General features: G+C 35.8%; 1 protein-coding gene and 1 pseudogene across 2 annotated transcripts; one reads left to right on the top strand and one right to left on the bottom strand.

Annotated features, from left to right (window-relative positions):
- Positions 1-2,682: 2,682 nt before the first annotated feature.
- LOC145045817 (cationic amino acid transporter 2, vacuolar-like) lies at positions 2,683-6,167 on the top strand (annotated as a pseudogene). Its single transcript, XR_013681894.1, has 13 exons — positions 2,683-2,778; positions 2,866-2,954; positions 3,051-3,099; positions 3,334-3,408; positions 3,509-3,581; positions 3,680-3,742; positions 3,846-3,957; positions 4,516-4,604; positions 4,910-5,102; positions 5,193-5,277; positions 5,365-5,687; positions 5,767-5,863; positions 5,934-6,167. The product of XR_013681894.1 is annotated as a cationic amino acid transporter 2, vacuolar-like (transcript).
- Positions 6,168-7,220: 1,053 nt separating this feature from the next.
- Positions 7,221-23,189, bottom strand: LOC144997011 (lysine-specific demethylase JMJ26-like). The gene is made up of 14 exons (XM_078956823.1): positions 22,466-23,189; positions 22,252-22,373; positions 22,072-22,168; positions 21,832-21,973; positions 21,343-21,406; positions 20,519-21,257; positions 19,750-20,079; positions 11,206-11,380; positions 10,391-10,539; positions 10,213-10,285; positions 10,059-10,144; positions 9,240-9,359; positions 8,761-8,825; positions 7,221-8,412 (listed from the first exon to the last, which is right to left on the bottom strand). The coding sequence occupies exons 1-14, from the start codon at positions 23,027-23,029 to the stop codon at positions 7,380-7,382; spliced, it is 3,759 nt and encodes a 1,252-aa protein (XP_078812949.1). The 5' UTR covers positions 23,030-23,189; the 3' UTR covers positions 7,221-7,379.
- Positions 23,190-24,350: the final 1,161 nt, after the last annotated feature.

Genomic DNA, 24,350 nt, shown 5'->3' with positions numbered 1-24,350 from the left:
TGAAACAAATCATTATATGACGGAAAAGAAACTAATTTCTGAAAGAAATTATTCACATCCGTCGCTTAGCGCGGATCAACGACTAATGTAAAATTTTCACGAGAACACCAAAAAGGTTGAGAATGCGAGAACAAAGTATATTTATTTATGATTCCATGTATTCATTTGTGGAGGAATAATAAATTTTCACACCTTTAATTTCAACCGAATAGAAAAAACATATTCATGTTGATTGTGAGTAAAAATTTATCATTTATCCACACATGAATACATGGAATCACAAATCCATATACTTGTTCTCGCGTTCTCAACCTTTTAGGTGTTCTCATTTGATCATTTCCTTATATATATATATATATATATATATATATATATATATATATATATATATATATATATATATATATATATATAGGGTTATGTTCATGTGAGACGGCCTAATTTTGTGAGACCGTGAGACGTATTTTTTTATTTATTATTATTTATTTTTTTATTTATTTTTCATTTTTTTTAGTTAATTCAAGTTCCGAAAATAATATTTAAAAAAAGAATTTTTTGATTTTTCCATTTATTTTGCATTTTAAAATTATTTTTAGAATATATACAGTGTAATATTCTATTTAGAATATTTCACGTATTTTTTAAAAAAAAAAACGGGATTTTTTTTTATTTTTTATTTTCATTTTTATTTTTTTAGTTAACTCAATTTTCGAAAATAATATTTAAAAAAAGAATTTTTGGATTTTTCCATTTATTTTGCATTTTAAAATTATTTTTAGATTTGGTCTCACGGTCTCACAAAATTAGAATGGTCTCAAATGAACCTGAACCTATATATATATATATATATATATATATATATATATATATATATATATATATATATATATATATATATATATATATATATATATATATATATATATATATATGACAAAATATTTTTGATAGGTATTTGTATAAGTTATCTAATTGCAATTGTGACCCCCAAAATCATTGAAAAAACTTATTTCAAAAGCTTGTTACTTAAGAAGGTTTTTGAAAAAAAAAATGATATAATATTTTTTTAAGAACTTTTTGGTGTAGAAAAACTTTTGAAATTTTTTTCAAAAAACTCATATTGTGAATTCTTTAATGGCAAAATCTTATTAATTAACAGTTCTTTAAAAAAGTTTAGGTTTGAAAACCTCCTCCAAATAGTATTTTTCAATTATAAAATGCTTTTTTGTTTGAAAAACTTTTGAAATAGCTTATATTATGGATATTCTAAGTAGTTGCGGAATTCAAAAATTATTTGTGCATCCTTTTATATCAATCAACTCAAAATTTTATTTTTCTCTAGTAAATCAAATCAATATTTTATATTTTGCTAATATTTGTTTTACTAAATGCACCACTCTCCATCAATCCCTTATATTGTTATTTTCCTTGATAAATTATACGAAATTTTATATTTTTTTTAACAATATATCATAATTTTCAAATAAAGTGTCAGCATTAGTGCCAATCATATGTGTTATAATCCTTGTATTATATGATTATATGATCCTATGCGCTATTTGGAGGTATATGATTAATATAATGGGTTAGCATTGTGTAGACTCACTGTACACTTTCGCTTACCAATTATTAATATTTTCAGGATCATCAAAGAATAACTCAGTGCTACATATTTAAAACTACTTTGAAAATATAAAGTCTTCTATTTACTCTCAATCACAATGTTTTATGAAACAATGGAAGAAATGTTTTTTATGAATATCTTATTATTAGCCTCACTACTAGAAACCTAACCTACAGCGATGGAATCAACGACAGATTTTATCTGTAGCTAATTAGCGATGGTTTACTGAGGAATCACTGATGGAATGCATAAATATTTCAATCCAAATAATTATAGAAGTTTAGAGATGTATTACCAAGGGATCAACGACAGATTGGTATGATTTTATCGACAAAAAAACAGTCCCTTGTTGAACCGTCGAAAAGTAAAACCTCAACGAGGGAATAACGACGGATTGCAAAAAATTAGTGGCTTTTTTTCCTGGCCCTCGCTAAACCCTTGCAGAAAATCTACGCCTTCCTTTTTTCATTCCTGGCTTTTCTTCCTTTACTCGTTCCCTCGTTTTATTTTCATTCCCACCGATTTATTCCCAAAGTGACGATTTCCTACCAAATCCCTATATGACCGTCAAATCTCTACTCTGTCCAGGAAATCGCCTCCACCACAGTCAACCTGTATCATCCCTCTTTGAAGCCTCTCAAAGGAAAACCTGATCTGAAATCACATCCTCGTTGGCTTTCTTCTCGGTTTGACTCCCTTCCTCGTTGACTCACAGCTTACTTCCATGCTAATGCCTTTCGATCTGTTGATTCACAACTACTCCGTACAACTGCTTAGTGGCAACAACGACGTCGATCACCCGATAAGATAGCGGTGGTGGTTCTGTTGGCGGTAACTGGATCACAGTGGTGGTCATCCCATTCAAGCTCTTGTTTATACAAATTTGATTAACCTTGAGGTAATTTTGAACTTTATGGATGATATGCATAAGTTTAGGTCATTGTATTGTGTTGTGTTAGATTGATAGGATTAGCTATGAATTGATAATCTAGACAATTGATGAAGTTAATAGCATGCACCTAATTGAAAACAAGTAGCAATGTGTTGAAAATTATTCAATGAATCTCGTGAATTACTCAAGGAATCTAATCTCCTGGAAAGTGGATGAAGATTGTTCTTTTTGGGAAGAGTCATCAAAATCTAATATCTCAAAAGTATGTAAAAGTGTTAATTTACAGTTTACAGTTACACCTGTTACTAGTAAAACACATATACATGATGGTATCTTATTATTCTTGAAGGATGCTAGTTTAGACAAAAAGACCTCCATTACCCTCAACACACAATCAAATGATCTTGCTGTTGATTCTACTGTTATGTCAACACCAGTGTGCCACATCAGCAACATAAATGAAGAATAATCACAGTTAAAGAAGAGCTCCAGTGCCAACTTACTAAATGTTGCAAATGATGATGATTTAATCAGGCTAGAACAGGCTGCTACTAAGGCACAAGCAACTTTCAAGGGATACTTGGTAAGGTTAATGCATATTACAAGAACATTGCAGGAAATAGCAATTTAATTCACTCCACTTACTAATATAGGAGCTTTCAAGCCTTCTTGTAATATTTCAGTTGCATTTAATGATGTGAAAACTCACAAACAAGTAAGCTATTCTTATTGTTCTCATTCTAGATAGATGATTATTGTTTAGTATATCAATACTTTGGCCTGCTATAATAATTTTTCTTTACTAATTCATCATCAGGTTCCTTTGAAGAAGGAAAATGGTCAGATATCAATGGTGCCTCTTTTCCAAAGTCAAGAAAGCATTGCTGGAGTGGTATTTATTGATGGTTTTGTAATTTTGTTGGATAATAAACCTTTTACTTGCTAGCTAGTGATCGAAACAAGTTGAATTTACTTATTTACCCTTTTTGCAGATATCTGTAGACCCAATGCAAGGGAAGAAGGTCGAACATAATGGCATTAAAATAGAACTCCTTGGTCAAATTGGTGAGTTTTCTACTTATTTATAGGAGAAATTGTCATGCAAATCAATATTAATAATATTTTAGTATTTTATTTCTGTTTGTACAAAGTTATTTTGACAGAGGCAACTTCTATGACTTTACCTCTGTTGGTAAGTCCATCTGTTTGGAGGCTAACTTTTACATGTTATTGATGAAATGACAAGTTTTATGTTGTTTTTTCATTGATAATTGATAATTCAACATCATTATTCATCCGTAATTTACTATGTTACCCTTTGTTATGTAGTTCGTGAACTGGATGTTCCTGGTGAAATATCTGAAAGGAAAACATTTCCTTTTGAATTTTCTTCAGTTGAAATGCCTTATGAGATATACAATGGTGTCAATGTGCGACTTACGTAAACACCATCTTATATCTAAATTCAAATAACATACAAAAAAGCATAAAACCATGATTATGATTGCATATAAAATGGGTTTTAGCAAGTGATGAAGCTCTATTTTTGTAGCAAGTTGAAAATTATAGTCTGTGTTCTAGAGTGAAATTAAGTAGTTGACATCTGTGAAAAATGTTTTCTCTTGATCACAATTTAAAAGTAAAATTAAAGCAAAAGTAACACTTTACATGGAAATATATTTAGTGTTATAAAATATCTCCATATCTTCATATCTCCATGTGAAATATATTTTGTAGTTGTTTCCTTTTATTAATTTTTTTTAATCATTATTCATTTCTTGACGGATCAATGTGTCAATATATAAGTACGACATCCCTTGAGTAGTTCTCCAAGGCAGGTATGTAATTTTGTCTTATTTCCTCTTCTTTTTTGGCCAATGCATCTTTTGATCAATGTAATGTAACCATTGAACGATTATGATAAACATGCTCTAATGATTCTGTAGGAAACATGATAATAACCTCCGTTAATGATTTTAGAAAGACAAATATAATTATTTTTTATTCCCTTGGTTGATGCAAGTGTCGCTAGAGCTGAGGGTTTTCAGTTGGCCAAATGTCTCTCTATTTTTGATCTCATCGTCATTGGTAAACTTTCAATCAACTTACGTATCATCGCTTTTCACCTTTCATCAGCTATCTGTTACTGATCACTTCTCGGATTTACATTAAGTAAAATCGATAAATATATATATATATATATATATATATATATATATATATATATATATATATATGTTTTGTTGATTAATACACGTTGTTTCTCTTAGTGTTGTTATGCAATGAATTTGTTATATATGTATGTATGTATGTATGTATGTATGTATGTATGTATGTATGATGTTGGGATGTATTGGTATGAATTAACCTAAAAGTCAAACCAATTTTATCAGGATTTGGAGAAACAATTGGAGCTGGAGTTTACGGAACAGTTGCTAAAGAGCAAACAGGGCCTGCAATCACAATATCATTCCTCATAGCCGGAATAGCAGCTGGACTTTCAGCATTATGTTATGCATAACTCGCATGTCGTTGCCCATCTGCAGGGAGTGCATATCACTATTCTTACTTTTATGTTGGAGAAGGGTAATCTCGTAATTTCTCCTAACAATTCTCTTATTCATATATTCATATTTTCTTTCTGCAAATCAATATTCTATCCCCTTCAACTTCCAGTGTTGCTTGGTTGATTGGTTGGTCCCTGATTCTTGAATACACACTTGGTGGAGCAGCAGTAGCCCGTGGCATATCCACAAATATGGTGCACTTCATCTCCTTTTTCTTTCAACCTAATTTATAATTTCAATTTTCTTTTTCTTTTTCGAATTATAATTTCAATTTTAAATAGGCTGTGTTTTTTGGAGGTCCAGATAAGCTTTCTGCTTTCTTAACTCGACCCACCATTCTTGGAATTGTAGTTGATCCTTGTGCTGCTGTTTTAGTCTTCATTATAACTAGACTACTTTGCACTGGAATCAAAGATGTATTTTAGTCCTTTCAGTTAAAGACTTATTCTTAAATTTTATTATACTAATAAAATGAATACTTTTACAGTTTATTGGCTCAAGGCATAATCACAACAATAAACAATTGTAGCCTTGCTTTTCATCATAGTAGTTGGTGGATACATAGGTTTCAAGACTCAATGGGTGGATATAAAGTTCCAGGCGGGTAATATGTTCATTTTTTTTCACATGTGTTAAATTACCATTTTACCCTTGGCAACATGAAACATGTTTCTGATTTTCAGGTATTTCCCGTATGGAGCTAATAGAGTACTTGCTGGATCTGCAACCGTTTTTTTCTCATATGATGGTTTTGATGCAATAACCAGCACAGCAGAAGAGGTAACACTAGTGATTGTGATTGTTCTTTCTGAAGGGTATAATTGTAATTTTCATATTGTTTATATTACAGGTGAAGAATCCTCAGAGAGATGTATCTACTGTTGTGATTGGTTTGGTGCCATGTTCCCAATTAGACCCTGATACCCTATCGCCTCTGCTTTTGCTAGTTATGGAATGAATGGAGCAGTGTAAGCATACAACATTTCTTTATGAAGGGTGTAATTGTAATTTCATGTTTATTTACATCTAAAACGATCATCACGATTTCATATATGTTATAACAATCGGATTTGTTACTGCTCTCTTTGCTGCTTTTGGCTGTATCATTATTTGATGTTTATTAGTATAATAATTTGATGATTGTAGTATTTTTTTTTTCCTTTTAGAGTCATAATAAAAAAATGATATTACAAGTTCGCAACGGAATAGTGACAAAAAATAATAATAATAATAATAATAATAATAATAATAATAATAATGCATGAATTTAGTGAGGGATTAGCTACGGAAAAAAAAAATTATGTCTAAAGTTTGTGACGGAGCAACGACGGAAAAAGAACAAAATTTAAGAATTTTTTGAGGGATTAGCTATGGGGAAAAATCATGTCTAAAGGTTGCGATAGATCAGTGATGGAAAAAAAAAATTAGTATATGAACTTTGCAAGGGATTAGCTACGAAAAAAAAAAAAAAAACAAACAAACAAACAAACAAACCTGATCATGGAAATTTTCGACAGAACAGCGACAAAACGTCTTTAACAAATTTTGTCGCTAACATCCTGGGTAAATGTATTGACTAACATTTAGCGACGGATACTCTGTCGCTAAATTTGTCGCAATGAAAAACTAATCCGTTGCTAAAACCCTCGCTAAGTCATTAGCCACATTTTAATTACCTATGGAGTGAATCTGTCGCTGATCCATCGCAAACAACATTTAGCGATAGAATAGCGACGGATTCGTCCGTCTCTAAAACCCCTGTTTCTGTTTCTCGTAGTTTACTTTGGACCAAAAACATATATTTATCCTATTGGAAACCGGGTTACACAAAAGATAAATAGATTAAAAAAAAAAAAAAAAAAACATAAGGATTATAACTTGATATGAACGAGATGACAGATTGGGATATTTATAAGATTAGGAGGGTTATTTTTAAGATCCCGTATACAAATACTTGAAAACAGGTTCATTTTGCCCATTTTTTTCCAGCACCCGCTTTCTTTTTAGATGTCACTGGCTAAATAGACAGAATGGAGAACTATAAATAGGTTTCAGTTTTTTTTTTTTTTTTTTTTTTTTTTTTTTATAAATGAGCAAATAAAACGACAAAAAGCTATGCTCTTAATTAGAATCTGTATGGAGTTCAAAAATGGTGCAGTAAGATTTATGATGAGTTCAATAAACATGATCATTGAGTAAAATAAGTAGAGAATTAAAAAGAAATAAACCAGGGTACATCCTTATAGGTACAAAAGATGCTCATGCATGATGAGTTCAATATACAGTACTGCAATCACTATCCACACAACATCGCCAAGAGACGGCGTTTAATGTCTTCATCTTCAGGCGATAAGTGGTCTTTCATCAACAATGCATTGAGATGCATGTGATACATCTTCTTATTCTTCCTCTCTTCCCTTTTTTGCTCCAATTCGAGTCTTTTTCTCATGAGTTCGACTTCATTGTCTCTGGTAACCCTCATTGCACGAAGTTCTGCAACAATTTCATTAGGAGATGAAGAAGACTGTGAGACCTTAGCTTCTCCTTTCATTTTAGATGCATCTCCACTTGTAGGAGGGTGAACCGTTGAACCACCAGTATTTGGTGTTTCTGGGTTGGAGTGGAGAGAATAGTCCCTTTCTTTACTAGTCCTTGATCTAGTAACCCCCATTGCTTGAACTTGAAGTTCTGCAACAAACTCATTAGGGTTGCAAGAAGGTTGTGATACTTTACCTTCTCCATTTATCTTAGATGTGTCTCTACTATTTGGCACTTCTGGGGTGGAGTGGACAGATTGATCTCCTTCTTCACTATTCCTTGATCTTTCCGTGTTGCCACCACTTTCTTCATCAGCTACTTCATGTTCTGAACAGGAAGGTGTTGTCTCAGGATCCATCTGTAATCCCACTTTGCCTCTACCACAGTTTTCAGCATGTTGTGAGGTTTGGACATTTTCCGAATCTATCTGTATTCCCACATCGCCTCTAAAATCGTTTTCAATATTGGGCGAGGTCTGGAGATTTTTACAATTTATTTGTAATCCCACTTTGCGTGTAGCAACATTTTCGGTATTTTGCGAGGTTTGAATATTTTCAGAATCTATTTGCAGTCCCACTTCGCCTCTAGCAACATTTTCAGTTTTTTGTGAGGTTTGGAGATTTTCACAATCTATCTGTAATCCCACTTCGCCTGTAGCACCTTTTTCAGTGTTTTGCGAGGTTTGGAGATCTTCAATGATTGGAACTTTATCAAGATTTGAAATAAACTGACAACTTTCATTGTAGTGGGGGATTGGATAATCGTGGGAGTCTTCAAGATGTTGAGAGTTCCTGAAAAAGTTGGATAATAGAAAACAAATGTTGGGAAAGTATACTAAAGTATAGAAATACTAAGCTCTATTTACAGAGAAAAAAAAAAGTGAATTTTAGGCTTATGTTTTTAACAAAAAATAAAGTCTAGATTATATAACTAAATACGTTCTATAAAAAAAACTAATATAAACCAACCATAAGAAAATGCCACGTGGAAAGTAAAATAAAGAAAAAATGGACAACCCATGGTTGCATGACTGACTTGTTCATTTTCGTTTTTTTCCAATTAATTTCCTTTTTGTTTTCTTTGTGACGGATTGGACCAAATTGCAGATAAAAATAGTCTAAGAATTGGTTTGAACTTACTCAGCAACTAAATATTTCAAGTCCTTCACAGCTGCCTCCACTGCATAGAGTGCCATTTTCTTCACCTGTAAATGAGCAGCAAAATAAGCCATTGCACCATGATAATCTGTAGCAAATGATTTGTAATTAATGAAACTGCTACATAATAGCCTCTTATGTTGTTTAAGAACTACGAAATAACTTGGACTAAATGAAACCATGCATAAAATAAAGTCAGAAAAGCATGTATTCTGACAAGAAATGGGTGAAAACCAATATATAATAGTAGTTTAGAAACCTTATTCAGTTTGGTTTAATTTAAACTTCAGAGAGCTGTTTTCAGAAGACAAAACAATACAGAAAAATGGACTGCTACTTGGTAAGAGGGAAAGTTGTAAGTATATATAACAGTGGTCACATTGATACAATAACCCTCATTTCTACAACAGTGCAACTTTAGAAGTGGATATATTTGCAAGATATATAGAACGGATTTTTACCTCTAACTTATCTTCTTTTGCCTTATGATTTTGGGGAAGAAGACGGAAATCTTCTGTCAAGCGGATGCATTCAGCAACATTTTCAGGAGAAACAAATTCCAATGCAACTTTTATACATGACTGCACAAAAAGAAAACATATTTATTCACTTATTATAACACATAAATACAGAGACGAGCTCGATAAAAAGATGGAAATCAATACTATCTTTCAATCAATATCAGGTCTCCCAAATTTAAGGTGATCAGGTAATTCTATCACCTTATAATCCTCATATTAACAAATATGAGCAAGGAAGCAAACTTGTTTACTAACACCCATGAAAGTCCATGCATGAAATATATCAATTATCAAAACACAGTTGTGTTCCATGTACACTTAAACCATATGTCTCCTTGATCTATATATAGACATTTTGCCTTAATCCATAGTGGCATCTGGGACATAGCAGTAAGGAAACGAGCCTTGGGCTCTAATGGATTCAGCACCTTTATTGAAGATCATATTGATGTCTACGTTGGGTTTACGTTTACCTCCTCAAAGACAAATCAGAAGCTCCCCCCTAAAACCTTCCAAAATTTACATACCATGGTTTAAAGTTAGTTCCAAACCACAATTCACATGCAGTCTCAAGTCTCAACAAGGAGGTGCCCATTTTTTCAAGAAAGGATATCAAAATATTATACATATGTCAACAGCTTAGTGAACTGCAACTCTGCAAGTGCTCCCACAACATCAAATATTGATCTCAATTAATTCTAGAATGAGCAATTTGATGCAGTGAAAAAGAATCTAAGAACTAGTAGTTAAGTTACTAACCTTCAAATTTCTAACTTGATGGGCACAACCAGCAGGAATAAATACAGCATCCCCAAGCTTCTGCACAAAACTCCATGCTTCAATTCCTGATGACAACCAAAACATTAAGCACAATCATAAAATTTAATATTAGTGAAAGTTGATATACACTAACCAAATTCTTCTTTGAGCTTCTTTTTATGGTCCATGGTTAAGTAAAATGTTTGATCATGAATTGGGTGGATAACCTGGAGCCAAAAAAAAAAAAATACATTTGAACAATTTAAAAAATTACTATGAAGGATTGTGATGCTACAGATACATTAATTTCAACTAAAAGTAAGGGTTAATACCTGCTGCAGTGGAAGACAAAAGGCATGTCTGAACTCTTTGAAGTGTTTTTTGAGATATTCCTGCAGTTTAGGAGTATCTTCCCTCCTAAACACATCCCACAAAGCACCTCCCTCTTCCAGATCAGAATCAGATCCATCCACACAATTACCTGAAATATCACACTGGTTATCAACTTCTTCATAAGCTTCTGTTAGTTAAAGTAGTGCCAAGTTCTTCACTATGTGGTCTATCAGATTTCAGTGCAGTTATCCAAAAATTTCTCACTTCCTGGACTTCACTTTCTTTCCTGCATTTCCATTTTGTCCCTAAACTCTTTTCAGGGAATCCTTAAGTTCCTCTTAGGGGCATTTGGTTTGCAGAATGTTTTGTAAGGAATTGGAATCTGTCAAAGGAATTAGAAATTTAGAATATGAAAAAATTGAATTCTGCCACATGTTTGGTTGGCAGTAGATAAAATGGAATTCTTGAGCTTTCATGAGCAAGAAGATGGAGAAGCCAAGAGCCATTTACTTGTAAAATTCAAGGAGCTCAAGGGTAATTTAGTTTTTTTAACAAGGAGGAAATGTTGGGAAACGAATGTCATGATTTTAAGATGGGATGTTGATCCATTAGTTAAAGGATTTTGTGAATTCCAACCAAATTCAATTCCACACTCATTTGCAACCAAACATGGAATTTGAATGGAGTAGAATTTCATTTCCAGCTAAATTCCTCGAAATCCAGCAAACGTAATGATCCCTTTAATACATGAAACATATAAAGAGTCATTTATCACACGAGTTTCTTTTAACTTTAGATTCAACATGAATGTTACCAGGTTCCACTTCTTGTTCCTTCAAGCCAATAACTTGCTCAGAAGTAGCATCTTTATTGTTATCAACATCAAGTTCCCTCTGATCCTGCGCCTTGTGATGCAGTTTCAATTCATTTATCTTTTTATGATGTTCAGGGCAGGGAGTCACAGTTGCAATATGAGTCAGCACATTCACCTGCATGTCACCAAAAAAAACATTATGAACGAAAGAAAACCTGTGACAATCTATCAATGGTATCAAATCAATGAAGGTGGGAGCCATTTAACAATCTATCAATGGTATCAAAGCCCAAAATGAAATTAACACTGTAGCACAACCAAGTTTGGTGTTTGTCCCGGATTGTCAACATTGTTTTTTTGCGCTTAAAGTTATCTTTTACTTGTTGAATAGGGGATCAACCCCAACATTGGTGATTTTAGTGTTATCAACATATTTTAATATAGTTATTATTAATATTAAGAAAGGTTGAGTTCTATTTGCTCATCGAGACTAGAGGTGCAGGGTGCACACTAGGAGTGATAAATATGAACTCAAGATACGGGGGTAGCGCCCCTGGTGGGGTCCAAGGGGCACAGCCCCTAGCGGTGGTTGTGACGTCATGATGATGTTAGATTCAGTTATGTCTAAATAATCATATTTCTAACCATCATTTTGACGCCAAAATGCATGTAACCACCAATAACCAACTTCCAACCGTTCTCTTGCATCTATATAAGAATGATAAGTGTTCCAAGAACAAGTTGGAGCATATATACTCAAAAACAGATTATACAATCTCTCTATCTCATCAAACACAAAACAAGGTACTTTATGTGTTTCAGATTTAAAAGTGGTTTGACTTCTAAATTGTCATTCTTAGATTATCCTAAATCTGATTTCATGATAGGTTGAGCTATAGGGTCGAAATCATAGATTTTGGAAAGTGATTGCAATCACGATCCTAGAAAATATCCAAGTATATTGTTATTCTTAAGAAACAAAATCTAACACGTGACACTTACCGGTTTGTAGGTTACCATGCTTACTTGGCATGGGTGACATGGAGACAATAGTCTCCGTCATTGCCATGTAAGCCTTTGGATTTAAAAACTAAAAATTAATAAAAGGTGTGTGTATATATTAATCAACCCTTATCTACCATGAACTAGACAGTATGTATCTCACGAGCACCAAATCATATAATTAATATCCGACATCTCTGTTGAAGAGGCGAAACAAGTGATGACTATGCTAGCTTCGACTAGCAAATCACAAACAGAAAATCAAATTGAAATGGATAGATTCCCACAATTCTAGTGGTGGGTGCTCTCCCAAGTTCATAAGAACTGTTTCATTAATTTCGACATGAGAAATAACAAAAACCCTCTAGGACTATATATATGACAGTTGGACACAAACAGAATAAACCACAGACCCTGCTCCCCACTAGAAAGATCCCCATAGATAAAATCGTGGGGGAAGGAGCATAACAAACGAAAAGGACCACAGAACTACAAGACAAAACATGATAAAATAATAAACTGGCTGGGCTACAAAAGAGGACTAAGATGAAGTCGGCTGATGTGGTTTGTTCCTTCCCCTTTTGTAGACATGGACGTCCTTGGGCCTATTAATACCCGCCTCCCAAACTTGAACCTTGCCCTCAAGGTTAAATTCTGGAAACTGAAGGTGGAATCTGTTAAAGTCTTCCCAAGTGGCTTCAGCTTCAGACAACCCTTCTCAAACTGTACCCCGCGAAGCAATAACGGTTGGAGGATCAACTCCAACTCTGTGTTGAGTTGTAGAGACAGCTCATGGCAAACGGTAAGATCATCATGAGCTGCCCTTAATTGGGATACGTGAAATACAGGATGGATAGTAGCTGTTGGAGGGAGGTCCAACTTGTAGGCTACTTTACCAAACCGTTAGGCAATGCGATAGGGTCCATAGTATCTAGGAGTCAATTTTTCATACTTCCTCTTCGCTAGACTTTGTTGTCGATATGGGCGAAGCTTCACATAAACTTTGTCGCCTTCGTTGAACTCCACTTCACATTGATGCTTGTTGGCCTGCATAACCATTTTCTGTTGAGCCTTGATCAAATGAATGGCATCACGATCTTCTAGTAGTTAATCGATGGTATCCATATTAGTTTGTTGTCCCTCATAACGGATGATGGGAGGTGGGTCATGACCATACAAGGCCTTGAAAGGGGTGGAACTTTTGGATGAGTGATGAGATGTATTATATCATAACTCTGCCCACGAAAGCCAAGTTACCCAGCTCTTGGGCTTTTCTGAACAAAAACATCTCAAGTAAGTCTCCAGACATCGATTTACCACCTCGGACTGCCTATCTGTTTGAGGGCGGTAGGTTATGCTTCTCCTTAGTTGCACCTTATGCAAACGGAACATCTCGCTTCAAAGTTGGCTCACAAAAATCCGATCTCTATCGTTGATTATGGATGAGGGAAAACTATGCAGCCTTACAATTTCTTTGATAAATTCATTGGCAACCTTAGCTACTGTGAAACGATGTTTGAGATGGACAAAATGGGCATATTTTGTTAGCCTATCAACCACCACCCATATTGTATCCCAGCCACTTGATTTCGGAAGACCCTCAATAAAGTCCATAGTCACTTCGTCCCAGGTTTGTGCCGAAAGACGAATGGGTTGCAACATCCCAGCCAGGGACGTGGTAAGAGGTGGTAAGAGTTTTGTGTGTTTGACAAATCTTGTAGTTCCTCACATATTCCATGATGGGGGTGCACATTCCAGGCCAAAACAGTTACGTTGCTGCTCGTATGTATGTTTTCGTCTACCCCACATGCCCCCCAATTGGGGAATCATGGTACATGGCTAGAATCTCGAGTAAGAGGGCTATCGAGGAAGGGATTACTAGTCGTCCCTTGAACAGAAGGTTACCTTCGTATGTGGAATACCCTTTGTGGGATTCGACATCACGCTCCAAGTCAACCTTGATTTTTCGTATGAAATCGTCCCGGGCCATTTCCTCTTTTAGTTGATCCCAAAACTTCTAAATCCCAATAGCGATGGTGTTACAGTCAAGCTCGTTTTCCTTTCGCGATAGAGCATCTGCCACCCGGTTGCTAGCTCCCAGTAGGTATTGGATATTGAAATTGAAGCCTATGAGTTTCAAAACCCATTTTTGATAATCGTTTCCCACCATTCGTTGTTCCAATAGATAGGGTCGCCATTTGAGGACAGCCATGACGATTGCCATGAGTTCTTTCTCGTAAATAGATTTAAGGCGAGCTTGAGCACCTACGATGGAACTATAGTAGGCTATTGGCCGGGTTTTCTTGCATCAATACGGCCCCCAAACCATGACCTGAAGCATCCGTCTCTACAACGAAGAGTTTCTTGAAGGCATGACCAAAACTGGGACAATGGTCATGGCCTTTTTCAGTTGCAAGAAAGCCTTGTTGGCTACATCATTCCAGCCAAACTTGTCTTTTTTTAACTGTTCCATGAGGGGTTTGGCTATGTTCGGCATACCCTTTCACAAATTTCCTATAATACCCGGTGAGTCCGAGGAATCCCCTAAGCCCTTTTGAGGTTGCCCGAAGTAGGCCAATCCTACATCGCTTGGATTTTATTGTCTTCAGCAGACATTCCCTTTGCTGACACCACGTGTGCCAAGTATGTTAGTCTTCTCTTCCGAACTCACGTTTCTTGAAATTTACAAACAATTGATATTCCTTCAATTTCTAAAAAGTTGTTAGCACATAATCTCGATGTAGTTCCTCACTTGGGCTGTAAATCAAGATATCGTCAAAAAAGACCAAAATGAACTTTCTTAGGTAAGGACGGAATACACCATTCATAAGTGCTTGAAAAGTAGTTGGGGGCATTAGTGAGGCCGAAAGGCATTAATTTGAACTCGTAATGCCCGTCATGTTTTCGAAAAGCAGTCTTCGGTACATCTTCCACTCGCACCCTGATTTGGTGATAACCACACTTCAAGTCAAGTTTGCTGAAAATGGCCGACCCATATAGTTCATCTAGCAACTCATCTATAATGGGTATAGGTAATTTTTTGGGGACGGTTGCTCGATTTAAGGCCCTGTAGTTTACGTAAAATCTCCAAGACCTGTCCATTTTGACTAGAATAACCGTGCTTGAATAGGGGCTATTGTTGGATCACATTAGCCTGCAACATTTCATTGATCATCCTTCGATCTCATCCTTCTGATAGGGAGGATACCGATAGGGACGAACACTTATCAGAGTTATCCCATCTTTACTGACAATTTGGTGCTCCAAAGATCTTGGAAGGGGTAGGCCGATGGGTTCTTGGAAGATACTCTCAAATTTTTGTATAAGATTCTGTAAGAATTGAGGAATAGGTTCAAAGATTTTTGTAGTTACCTCTGTATTACTGAGCTCGAGAAGTAGGCCATTGCTCTCCTTCCTAATCGTCTTTGTTATAGCTTTTAGAGAAATTAGGGATTTCCCCAATGATTTGTCCCCCACGATTTTAGCCTTTCTCCCTCCTACATCGAATTCCATGGTCTGCTCTTTCCAATTCAATTTAATAACCACAAGGGTCTCCGACCATTGCATTCCCAGTATAACATCAAAAATGCCTAACCTTAGAGGGAGGAAATCCTCAATGATATCGAGCTCCTTAAGGTGAAGTAAGACATCTTTGCAAACTCCCGTGCCTATCTCGCTATCGTCGGTTCCCATCCTTACCCCGTAAGGCTCTGCCTCGTCGACCGGAATTCCAAGGTGGAGACCAAGTTTAAGGCGATGAAGTTGTGCGTAGGGTTACCACCGGTTGATTTCCAATAACACCTCTAACCTTCATCGTCTTGGGAGAAGACAGCCCTGCTACCGAGTGTAGAGATACTTCTACTTCGGGGCTGACCTACATGGAAACAAGGGTAGTTGGGTAAACATTGTTGGGGGGTCTTCAGGGTCTGTTTTTCCTCGTCTACAAGAATCACGTTAACCTGTGATTTGCAAATGTGTCCCTTAACCACTTGTCATCGCAACGGTAACATACGTTGTGGTTTCTCTTATCTTGGATTTAAGCTGGTCAAAATCCGACAGGTCACGAGTTACTTCCCATTCCTTTTGGTTAAGAGAAAGTGATAGTATGGGTCAAATTTCCTCCAATACTAGGACTCCTAATTTGATTGCCCCCAATTCCCAAGGATCTGAACACGCTAACCAATAAGGCCCAATTCCTTTCTTCAATCTGTTAGGCTAAGTCAATGGCAGGACCCAGATCTCTAGGAGTCCAAAGTCGTAGCTCCGTCTTTATCTTGATTCAATAGCCCTTCGATGAAATTTCCCAACATCACCCTTTCCGTTGAACCTTCCAGCAAAACCGACAATTCGATGAATTTTCGGACGTATTCCTCCGCCGTCCTTGTCAGCGTTAGGGTCGCTACTACTCGTACAGGTCGCTACCGTGTATGGGGAGAAACCTATTCAGAAACACATCTTTCATTTCTTCCCATGTATGCATCTCTGCTCGTTGGTTGGACCATCGATACCAAGCCAAAGCATCCCCACCGAGGGCAAGGACAGTCGCCATAATCTTCTCTTCGTCTAAGAGTTGATATGTGGCGAAATAGCGCTTCGCCCGAAGAATCCACCCGTCTGGATCCATCCTATCAAAGGTTGGCATGTCAATCTTTCTATGTCGGAATTCATACCTCCCACCGTCGATGTTGTTAGTTTGGTAAAGAGACCTAAACACAATACCGTTTTTGTCGGGTCCGCCATTTCCTCCAAGTCCTCCTGGTAACGAACCGCTTACCACAGAGCTTGCAGCTCCCTTAGGTGTTGTTTGTTTTTTGGAAAAAACCTCTTCAAACCTCTTACTGCTGCGTGGCGCAGCACACGCGCAGCACTTTTCATCTCGCAGTTGTTTGTTTTTTAGAAGTCTTCTGAGTCAAAAACCTCTGCGCGTGCTCTGTTTGGCACAGTAGCCTCTTCCAACCTCTTCTTTTTTTATTGCTGAAATTTTGATTATATGTTATTAAAATTTTATTTCACATTTTTTTCCCTTTTTTTTCGTTTATTCTTATTAAATTTATTTTTCATTTTTTTTATATTCAATAATGATAATTTCTTGATGAAATATCATTATTTTTTACTGAAAATATCTTTTTTTTTTTAAATATCATTCTTTTTTACTGAAATATCATTAATTTTTACCGAAATGTTATACATTATTAAATTTTACGTATTAAAAAGCTATTTTCGGTTTATAAAATTAGTTTATTTTAATTTTTTAATATCTGCAGCAGTATGCAAATGTTAAAAAAACAAACAAGCTTCTTATTATAGTCTGCAGCCGTTTGGTCCACCTCTTCTACTGCAGAGGGTTGCAGAGGTGGTCCGCAGACTTCATGAATTTTTGCTTCAGAAAATCAAACAGCACCTTATTCTTGTTCGTTGAGGAACCAGGAGTATTGTTACCTAAAAGAACCACCAGTTGATGGGTTCTTCCTCCCGACGCTCCTATTATTGTATCTAGCTTCTCCAAAACCTTGTCCAAGGTCGACTGCAATTCATCATGTCGGTGATTCATTCGATCTTGGCCTTGGACAAGGCTATCCATCCTTAGCTTCATCTCCTAGATATAAGTTCCATGAGATTGAAGATGGACCTACATTATCCTCACTTGCTCTTCTACCTTCTTCAAAGAAGAAGCTTCTTTGGAAGCTCCCCCAAATGGATCTAATTGCTCTGATACCAATTGATAGCTTCAACTAGCAAATCACAAACTAAAAATCAAATCGAAATGGATAGATTCCCACAATTCTAGAGGTGGGTGGGTGCTCTCCCAAGTTCATAACTGTTTCATTAATTTCAACATGAGAAATAACAAACGACCCTCCAGGACTATATATATATATATATATATATATATATATATATATATATACTCCAGTTGTTATATATATATATATATATATATATATATATATAACAACTGGAGACAAACAGAATAAACTACAGTTATATATATATATATATATATATATATATATATATATATATATAACAACTGGAGACAAACAGAATAAACTACAGAAAGATCCCCACATAAAATCGTAGGGAAAGGAGCATAACAAACGAAAAGGACCACAAAACTACAAGACAAAACACGATAAAATAATAAACAGGTCTGGGCTGCAGAAGAGGACTAAGATTCAACCCTGAGATTTAGCAACTTGAACTTCAACTTCATTTAACCCTAGGTCCCAACCCTTTTTTGTTCTTTTTCCTCTGTAATCTCTCAAGAGGCGACCAAACTTGGCAATATATAGATAGCTTAACTAATAAATGGCAAGGCAACAATTATATATCGACTGACAACTTCAAATCTATCAAAATGGTGTCACTGGAAACATTTAATATCCATCCGCCAATTTACCATATGATCTCCTTCAAATCTTCAATTTCAGTCTCGGGCACAAAATACTTAATACCTCATCACCTAAATGGCTAAATCTAAAACTATATGTGATATCCTTCACGTCATGGCCTCATTGAAAACACTTAATATCCATCCGCCAATTTACCACCAACCATAATTTTTCCATTCTCGTATATAATAAGCTAATAGCATGGGCACCCAACAAAATCAAGTTAACCATCAAGCTTTGTGGCATCATCTCCAACGCTTTCCCAACAATCAACAATTTTTACCACATCCAAGCAATCCTAGTTTTACTTCTCTATTGTAAGATAAGTTAATTCATTGTAATCAAACTAGTCATACAAATTTTGGTGAATCATATTAAGAAAGCATATTAAATTGTCTTTTTGTGAATTATTGTCTTCTACTTTCTCACTTGTGTTTGTTTATGAGAATATGAAGGCTATTGAAGTTGTTAAGATGATCTTGGATGCAGTGGAGCAAGGAGCTATAGAGAATGCATATCATGGCAAAGACGTGAACAAGTTAAATGGGTCATGCACCTTGAGGACAAGGTGAAAGTTTAGGCCATCGGTAGTGATAAGCCTTAGCCTTTACTAATTCGTAGCAGGGGCAAAAAGGGGAAATCGGTGAAGTTTTCTTGGCTGTGCTAAAAAGAAATGGTCCAAGGGGCATTTCGGTATTTTTGATATTATTACAGGCTTGTATGTTAATGGTAGTACCATGGTAGTGGGGTCAGCTTTTGTGGTCTGGCGTGCTAGAACTCCTTTGTCTCACCTTAGTCCTAGTAGTAGTAGTAGTAGTAGTATATATATATATATATATATATATATATATATATATATATATATATGCCATTAGAAGATAGGAAAAGGTAGCTAAGAATTGATTTGTCAAGAACTTTGTTCTTCTTTGGAGAATGAATTTCTCTCGAATAAATGGGATTATTATCTTAATATTATCATAGTTTGATTATCAGATCAAGAATGTATCAGGGTCTATCACAAATTCAATTCCAATGGTACTAGATGAAATCAAACATTGATGATCTTGCATCTGCCTAAATTCAATGACGAAAATCAAAACAGGAAATCTCAAGCAGTAGAATTTGTCTTAACCAGATAGAAAAAGCATACCACATCAGACATGTCGCAATGAAGTTTAGTTACAGAGTCTCCACGTCCTAATTCTTCTGAAAAGCCATAAGCTATATAGGTTTTAGGACCCATGTCTGGCTTCAAAGATCTTGGAGGCAACTTGACTGCAAGATTAAGGTAGCCATCACGTGGATGTGTATATTCCTTAAAGGGTAAGGAGGTGATGAATTCAACACCATGACGTGGCAACCGTTCATCAAATGAACTTGATGGAGGCCAATCTTTCAACTTAAGGATCTTAGGCCACCCAACTTCATCATATTGACCTTCCGTATACCAATTAAAAAAGTTACGAACATTTATATCAACCTGCATGTCATGACAAAACTTGATTAGGCATGCATATACCCCAAAATAGTATTAACTTGGAGGCAGACAATCTAACCAAAGAACACGATCAAATCAACCAGAATACAAAAAAACTAAGCTGAAAAAAATATGTTGAAAATTAAGAAAATCAGATGATACTCTCCCAATGATTATTACATGACACGAACAACATAAAAAATCAATGTAAAAGAAATATGTTAAATACAAAAAATAGCAACATGCTTTCATCAAATTGTTTAATACGACATCCTACCTTCATTTCTTCCTGTAATATTAGTAGCAATATCATCCTTTGTTATACATGTGAAGATTTTTCAATGTTGTGATAGAAAGAGATGAAAGTAGAGTGGTATAACAAATAAATGAAAGTACATTGCAACTTCTTGCCTTTAACCCAAAAATGGCATACTTCACCAACCTCACACCAATTCAAACAATTAATAGCAGCCACATCCAAGAGCTTATCATGGTTGAGATTTGTAATCTGGCGAAAAGCACGCCACATGACCATGGGTTCCCAGCTCAATCCAAGTGTAGTTTCAAGAGCATTACTGACAATCACAGGCTCCCCTTTTGACCAATGCCACTGGAAATGCTTCAAATCTCCAGTTTTAATGTCAATAGCACGTGGACAATACAAGTAATTGTCACTTGAATTTTCGCGAGAAGCAGCTTTTCGTAACTGCTGATCACCACCATTTGAAAAACATGTGCACCATTTCTCAGGCATATCCCTCATATCTTCCTCCAGTTTGTGCATCTTTAAGAGCTCTTGTGCTTTCTCCAACAATTTTGAAACAGTATCCAGTGGCTTTATGCGCATCAATTCTAGAATGCCACAACCACAACCACCCATACTTTCTGGAGGACAAGGGATTCTGCCATCATCCAAAGACTTCCATTCATGACTTTGCTTTTCCTTTGGAGTATTATGACCCTTCCTTCGGTCCTTGGGGGCTGCAGCAGCCTTCGTAGCTTGAAGGGGCTTCCCCCCATGTAAGTACTCAGGACCTGGATCTTGATATTCAATGATAACTTCTTCCTTGTTTCCTTGAAGGTTTCCATCTCGCAATTCCAAGCAACATTGAAGGCAAAGATCATAATGACAAGAAGGACAGCTTCTATGCAGATCAAAAATTGATGTTTTACAGCAGTCGCTGCATACATCAGGTGATAATCAATGCAAGAAACCATTATAAAACAAAACCCTCATATACTTGTAAAGTCATTGAAATGACATACCAATACATACGCTCATCCCAGCTGCACTTTGCCCTCTTCAACTGTATGTTAGATAAAGAAGAGCCTGTCCAAGAAGATAAAATTAGGGAAACCTACATAGATTATGGCTGGTAGCTAGCTATCCATGCGCACCATCCTTCTAGTGAAAAAAAAAAAATCACTATCATCATTCCAACTCACCACCATCAAGCCAGAGAGAAACAACCAAGTGAAAAAGACTTAACAAGAGAGACATATGATTCTTTGTTAGAATGAAATTATGCAACACAAACTTTGAGAGTTCAGGTTAAGAAGATGATTTTCCTTGCAGTTTCCTAAACTCTCAAGCCTCAATGATGAGCACAACTCACTTAAATCAAACCTCCTTGCATAGGAATGAAACAATAATCATCAATAGTCAATAATCATATATGGCAGTACTGATTTAGATTATAGCTAAAATGTAAATTGAGAGTTGGACATAAAGGGATACCAACAATAAGAAAATACCTTGAACTTTAGACTCTATTGCTTTCTCCTTTATTTGCTCCTCGTTGAGACGCTTCAAGAATGGAAAAAGCACATGCAGAATATAAATAGAATATCGAACTTTTTGATCATCATTAGGTTTAAAATCAATCTTCTCTTTGACCTAAAAACCACCAACAGATTCAGTATCACATTTCCTATTTGGGTAAGAGTAGGAACAGGAATAAGTTCCATAACAAAAGATGAGCTGCAGGAACCAACTCTAGGGTGCACATCGCGCAAGCAAGATTTACAGTTGCAGATGTCTAAGCAAACAGGGCAACGCTCAGCAAACATCTCATCTGTCATGTTAGGGTACCTACAAAACAGAGTAAACAACATAAATTATAAATGAAAAGGCTGTATAAGAAAAGCAAATTCAATATAGATAACAGCTCATACCATCTTCTCATGCAAGGCACACAGTAACGTTTTATAGTGCAGCTCTGGCACCTTACAACTTGTCCCTTGTCGTTCCTTTGACACTGATGGCACATGTTTGAAGGTACTTTAACTAGATTTCCCTGCAAATTGATGAAAAATAAAGAGATGATGTTTGATCACGCAGACTTCTTTAAGAAAAAGAGAAAGAGAAACCAAGGACACAGAATAGTACATTTTCATCGGTAACAAAGTTCTTGGCATAATACTTTAGCTTTGAACCATCCTTCCTACTTGAGTTGGAAGGTGTACCGATTCTTCCCTTATCGTATTTGAAAATCTCAGCATAATTAATACCATCATTCCTAGTACTTCTGCTGGGCTTCCGTTCCTCATTTTTGTCCTCTTTGTTGTTTACTACTTCGTTAATACCGTTTCCCTCTCGATCAGGAGTAGCAAAAGCAGTTTGAGCATCAACCATACCTTCTGCTGCTTCTTCTGTTGACTCGTTATCATCATCACTTGACAAGACAACAATTGTCGTCATTGTCCTTTCTTCTTCTATAGAAACAGCCTGCTGCTTCTGACAAACAAATGGTTTGATCTTCTTTTCTTGAGATTTAGCAGCAGTACCGGTGTTCCCGCTGTTCTCTTCCCGACCTCTTTTCCTGCCTATCTTCTTCTGAAAGCCCTCTTTCACCTCTGTTTCAGAATCAGAACCCCCATTTTGTTCTTCGCCTCCATCACCATCGTCGTTAGCCTCAATAAGATTTCCGTTCTTCTTAATCGTTGTCGCCATCAATAAACACTGATTCTTGAGAATCGAAAAAAAATGGATTTTATCCGGAAGAAAGAGAAGAGGGGGTGTAATTAGGGTTTGGAAACAGTCGGGGATCGCTGTGTATTCAAAAGAGGGATTCCCGCCTGTTTGAACTCCACTTCGCGGGTTTCACGTAGTCTATGTTTACTAGTCACGCAATAGTCCCTCGAGCGAGAAGGTTGGTAGTTTGTAAGGTGGCTAAAATTGATAATAATTTTTTACTTAAGTTCTTTTATTTTATTTTTATTTTTCTTCGGAAGCCATTAATAAAAAGTTTATTTATTTTTTACAATAAATTTAAATTAACCATATAATAGTTTATAATGATTATCAACCAAAAAATTTTATTGTTTTTAATCATATACAAATCAAATATAAAAATATATGATTTTTAAAACTGTTTGTATAAATTAATTAAACATAGTATTTGTTAAATAATAATAAATAAAATTGTTAATTTAGCGAACAACATGTTCATTTTATTAAAACCAAATTGCAAAAATGGTCTATGTGTTTGTCAAAATTATGTGGTTTTGGTTCAAAAAGTTTCGGTGCAAAAATGGTCTATTGTTTGATGTTTTTAGTGTTTTTGGTCCCTATCAGCTTAAAAATACTATTATGTTTTTATATATATTTTTATTTCTTCAAATGTTTTTAATTAATTAAGAATAAGATAAGGCCCACCCACCCACCATATTCTTTTTCCCTTCCTCGGTCTGCAACCTTCATAAAAAATCCCTTCAACATCATCGACGTCTTCTTCACAAGCCTTCCATCGTCGTCAATCTCCCCATTGGCATCTCCCATCCCCTACCCTTTCACCTGTCAACACCATTTATTCCTTACGTCCTCGATGAGTGCAGAGTTGTCATCCCCAACATCTAGTACACCTCCCACACCACTCCCTCTGTGTGAGGAAACAAAGAAACATTTTGTACTCTAAAATCCATATACCACTATCTAAAATCAACAGAGGAGGTTATGGTGGTGGATCTAAAATCGTGAAGCAAAATCGATTCACCATCATCTTCTTCGAGTTGCAGGTTTTAAAACAGATAAAGGAAAGGCATAGTTGCAGGTTTCCTTTTCCCCTTTGAAGGGACGAACTTAAACAGATGTATGGTAGAAATCGAACTCGCCAGGGAATATTTAGTTTACTATAAATCAGCGACACTCGCGCCTAATAAAGGAATAAAGGGTGAAGTATAGGTGGTATCGAACTCGCTAGAGAAGGGGAGAGTATGGTCGTAATTGAACTCACTGAAGAAATAGAAAGGTTAGATCTAAAAACCCTAGCTAG

The sequence above is a fragment of the Lactuca saligna genome, chromosome 5, assembly GCF_052625555.1.
Source record: "Lactuca saligna cultivar CGN05327 chromosome 5, ASM5262555v1, whole genome shotgun sequence".
Classification (NCBI taxonomy): Eukaryota; Viridiplantae; Streptophyta; class Magnoliopsida; order Asterales; family Asteraceae; genus Lactuca; species Lactuca saligna.
The sequence above is the reverse complement of the archived record's forward strand: the minus strand, read 5'-3'. Positions and strand labels throughout refer to the sequence as shown.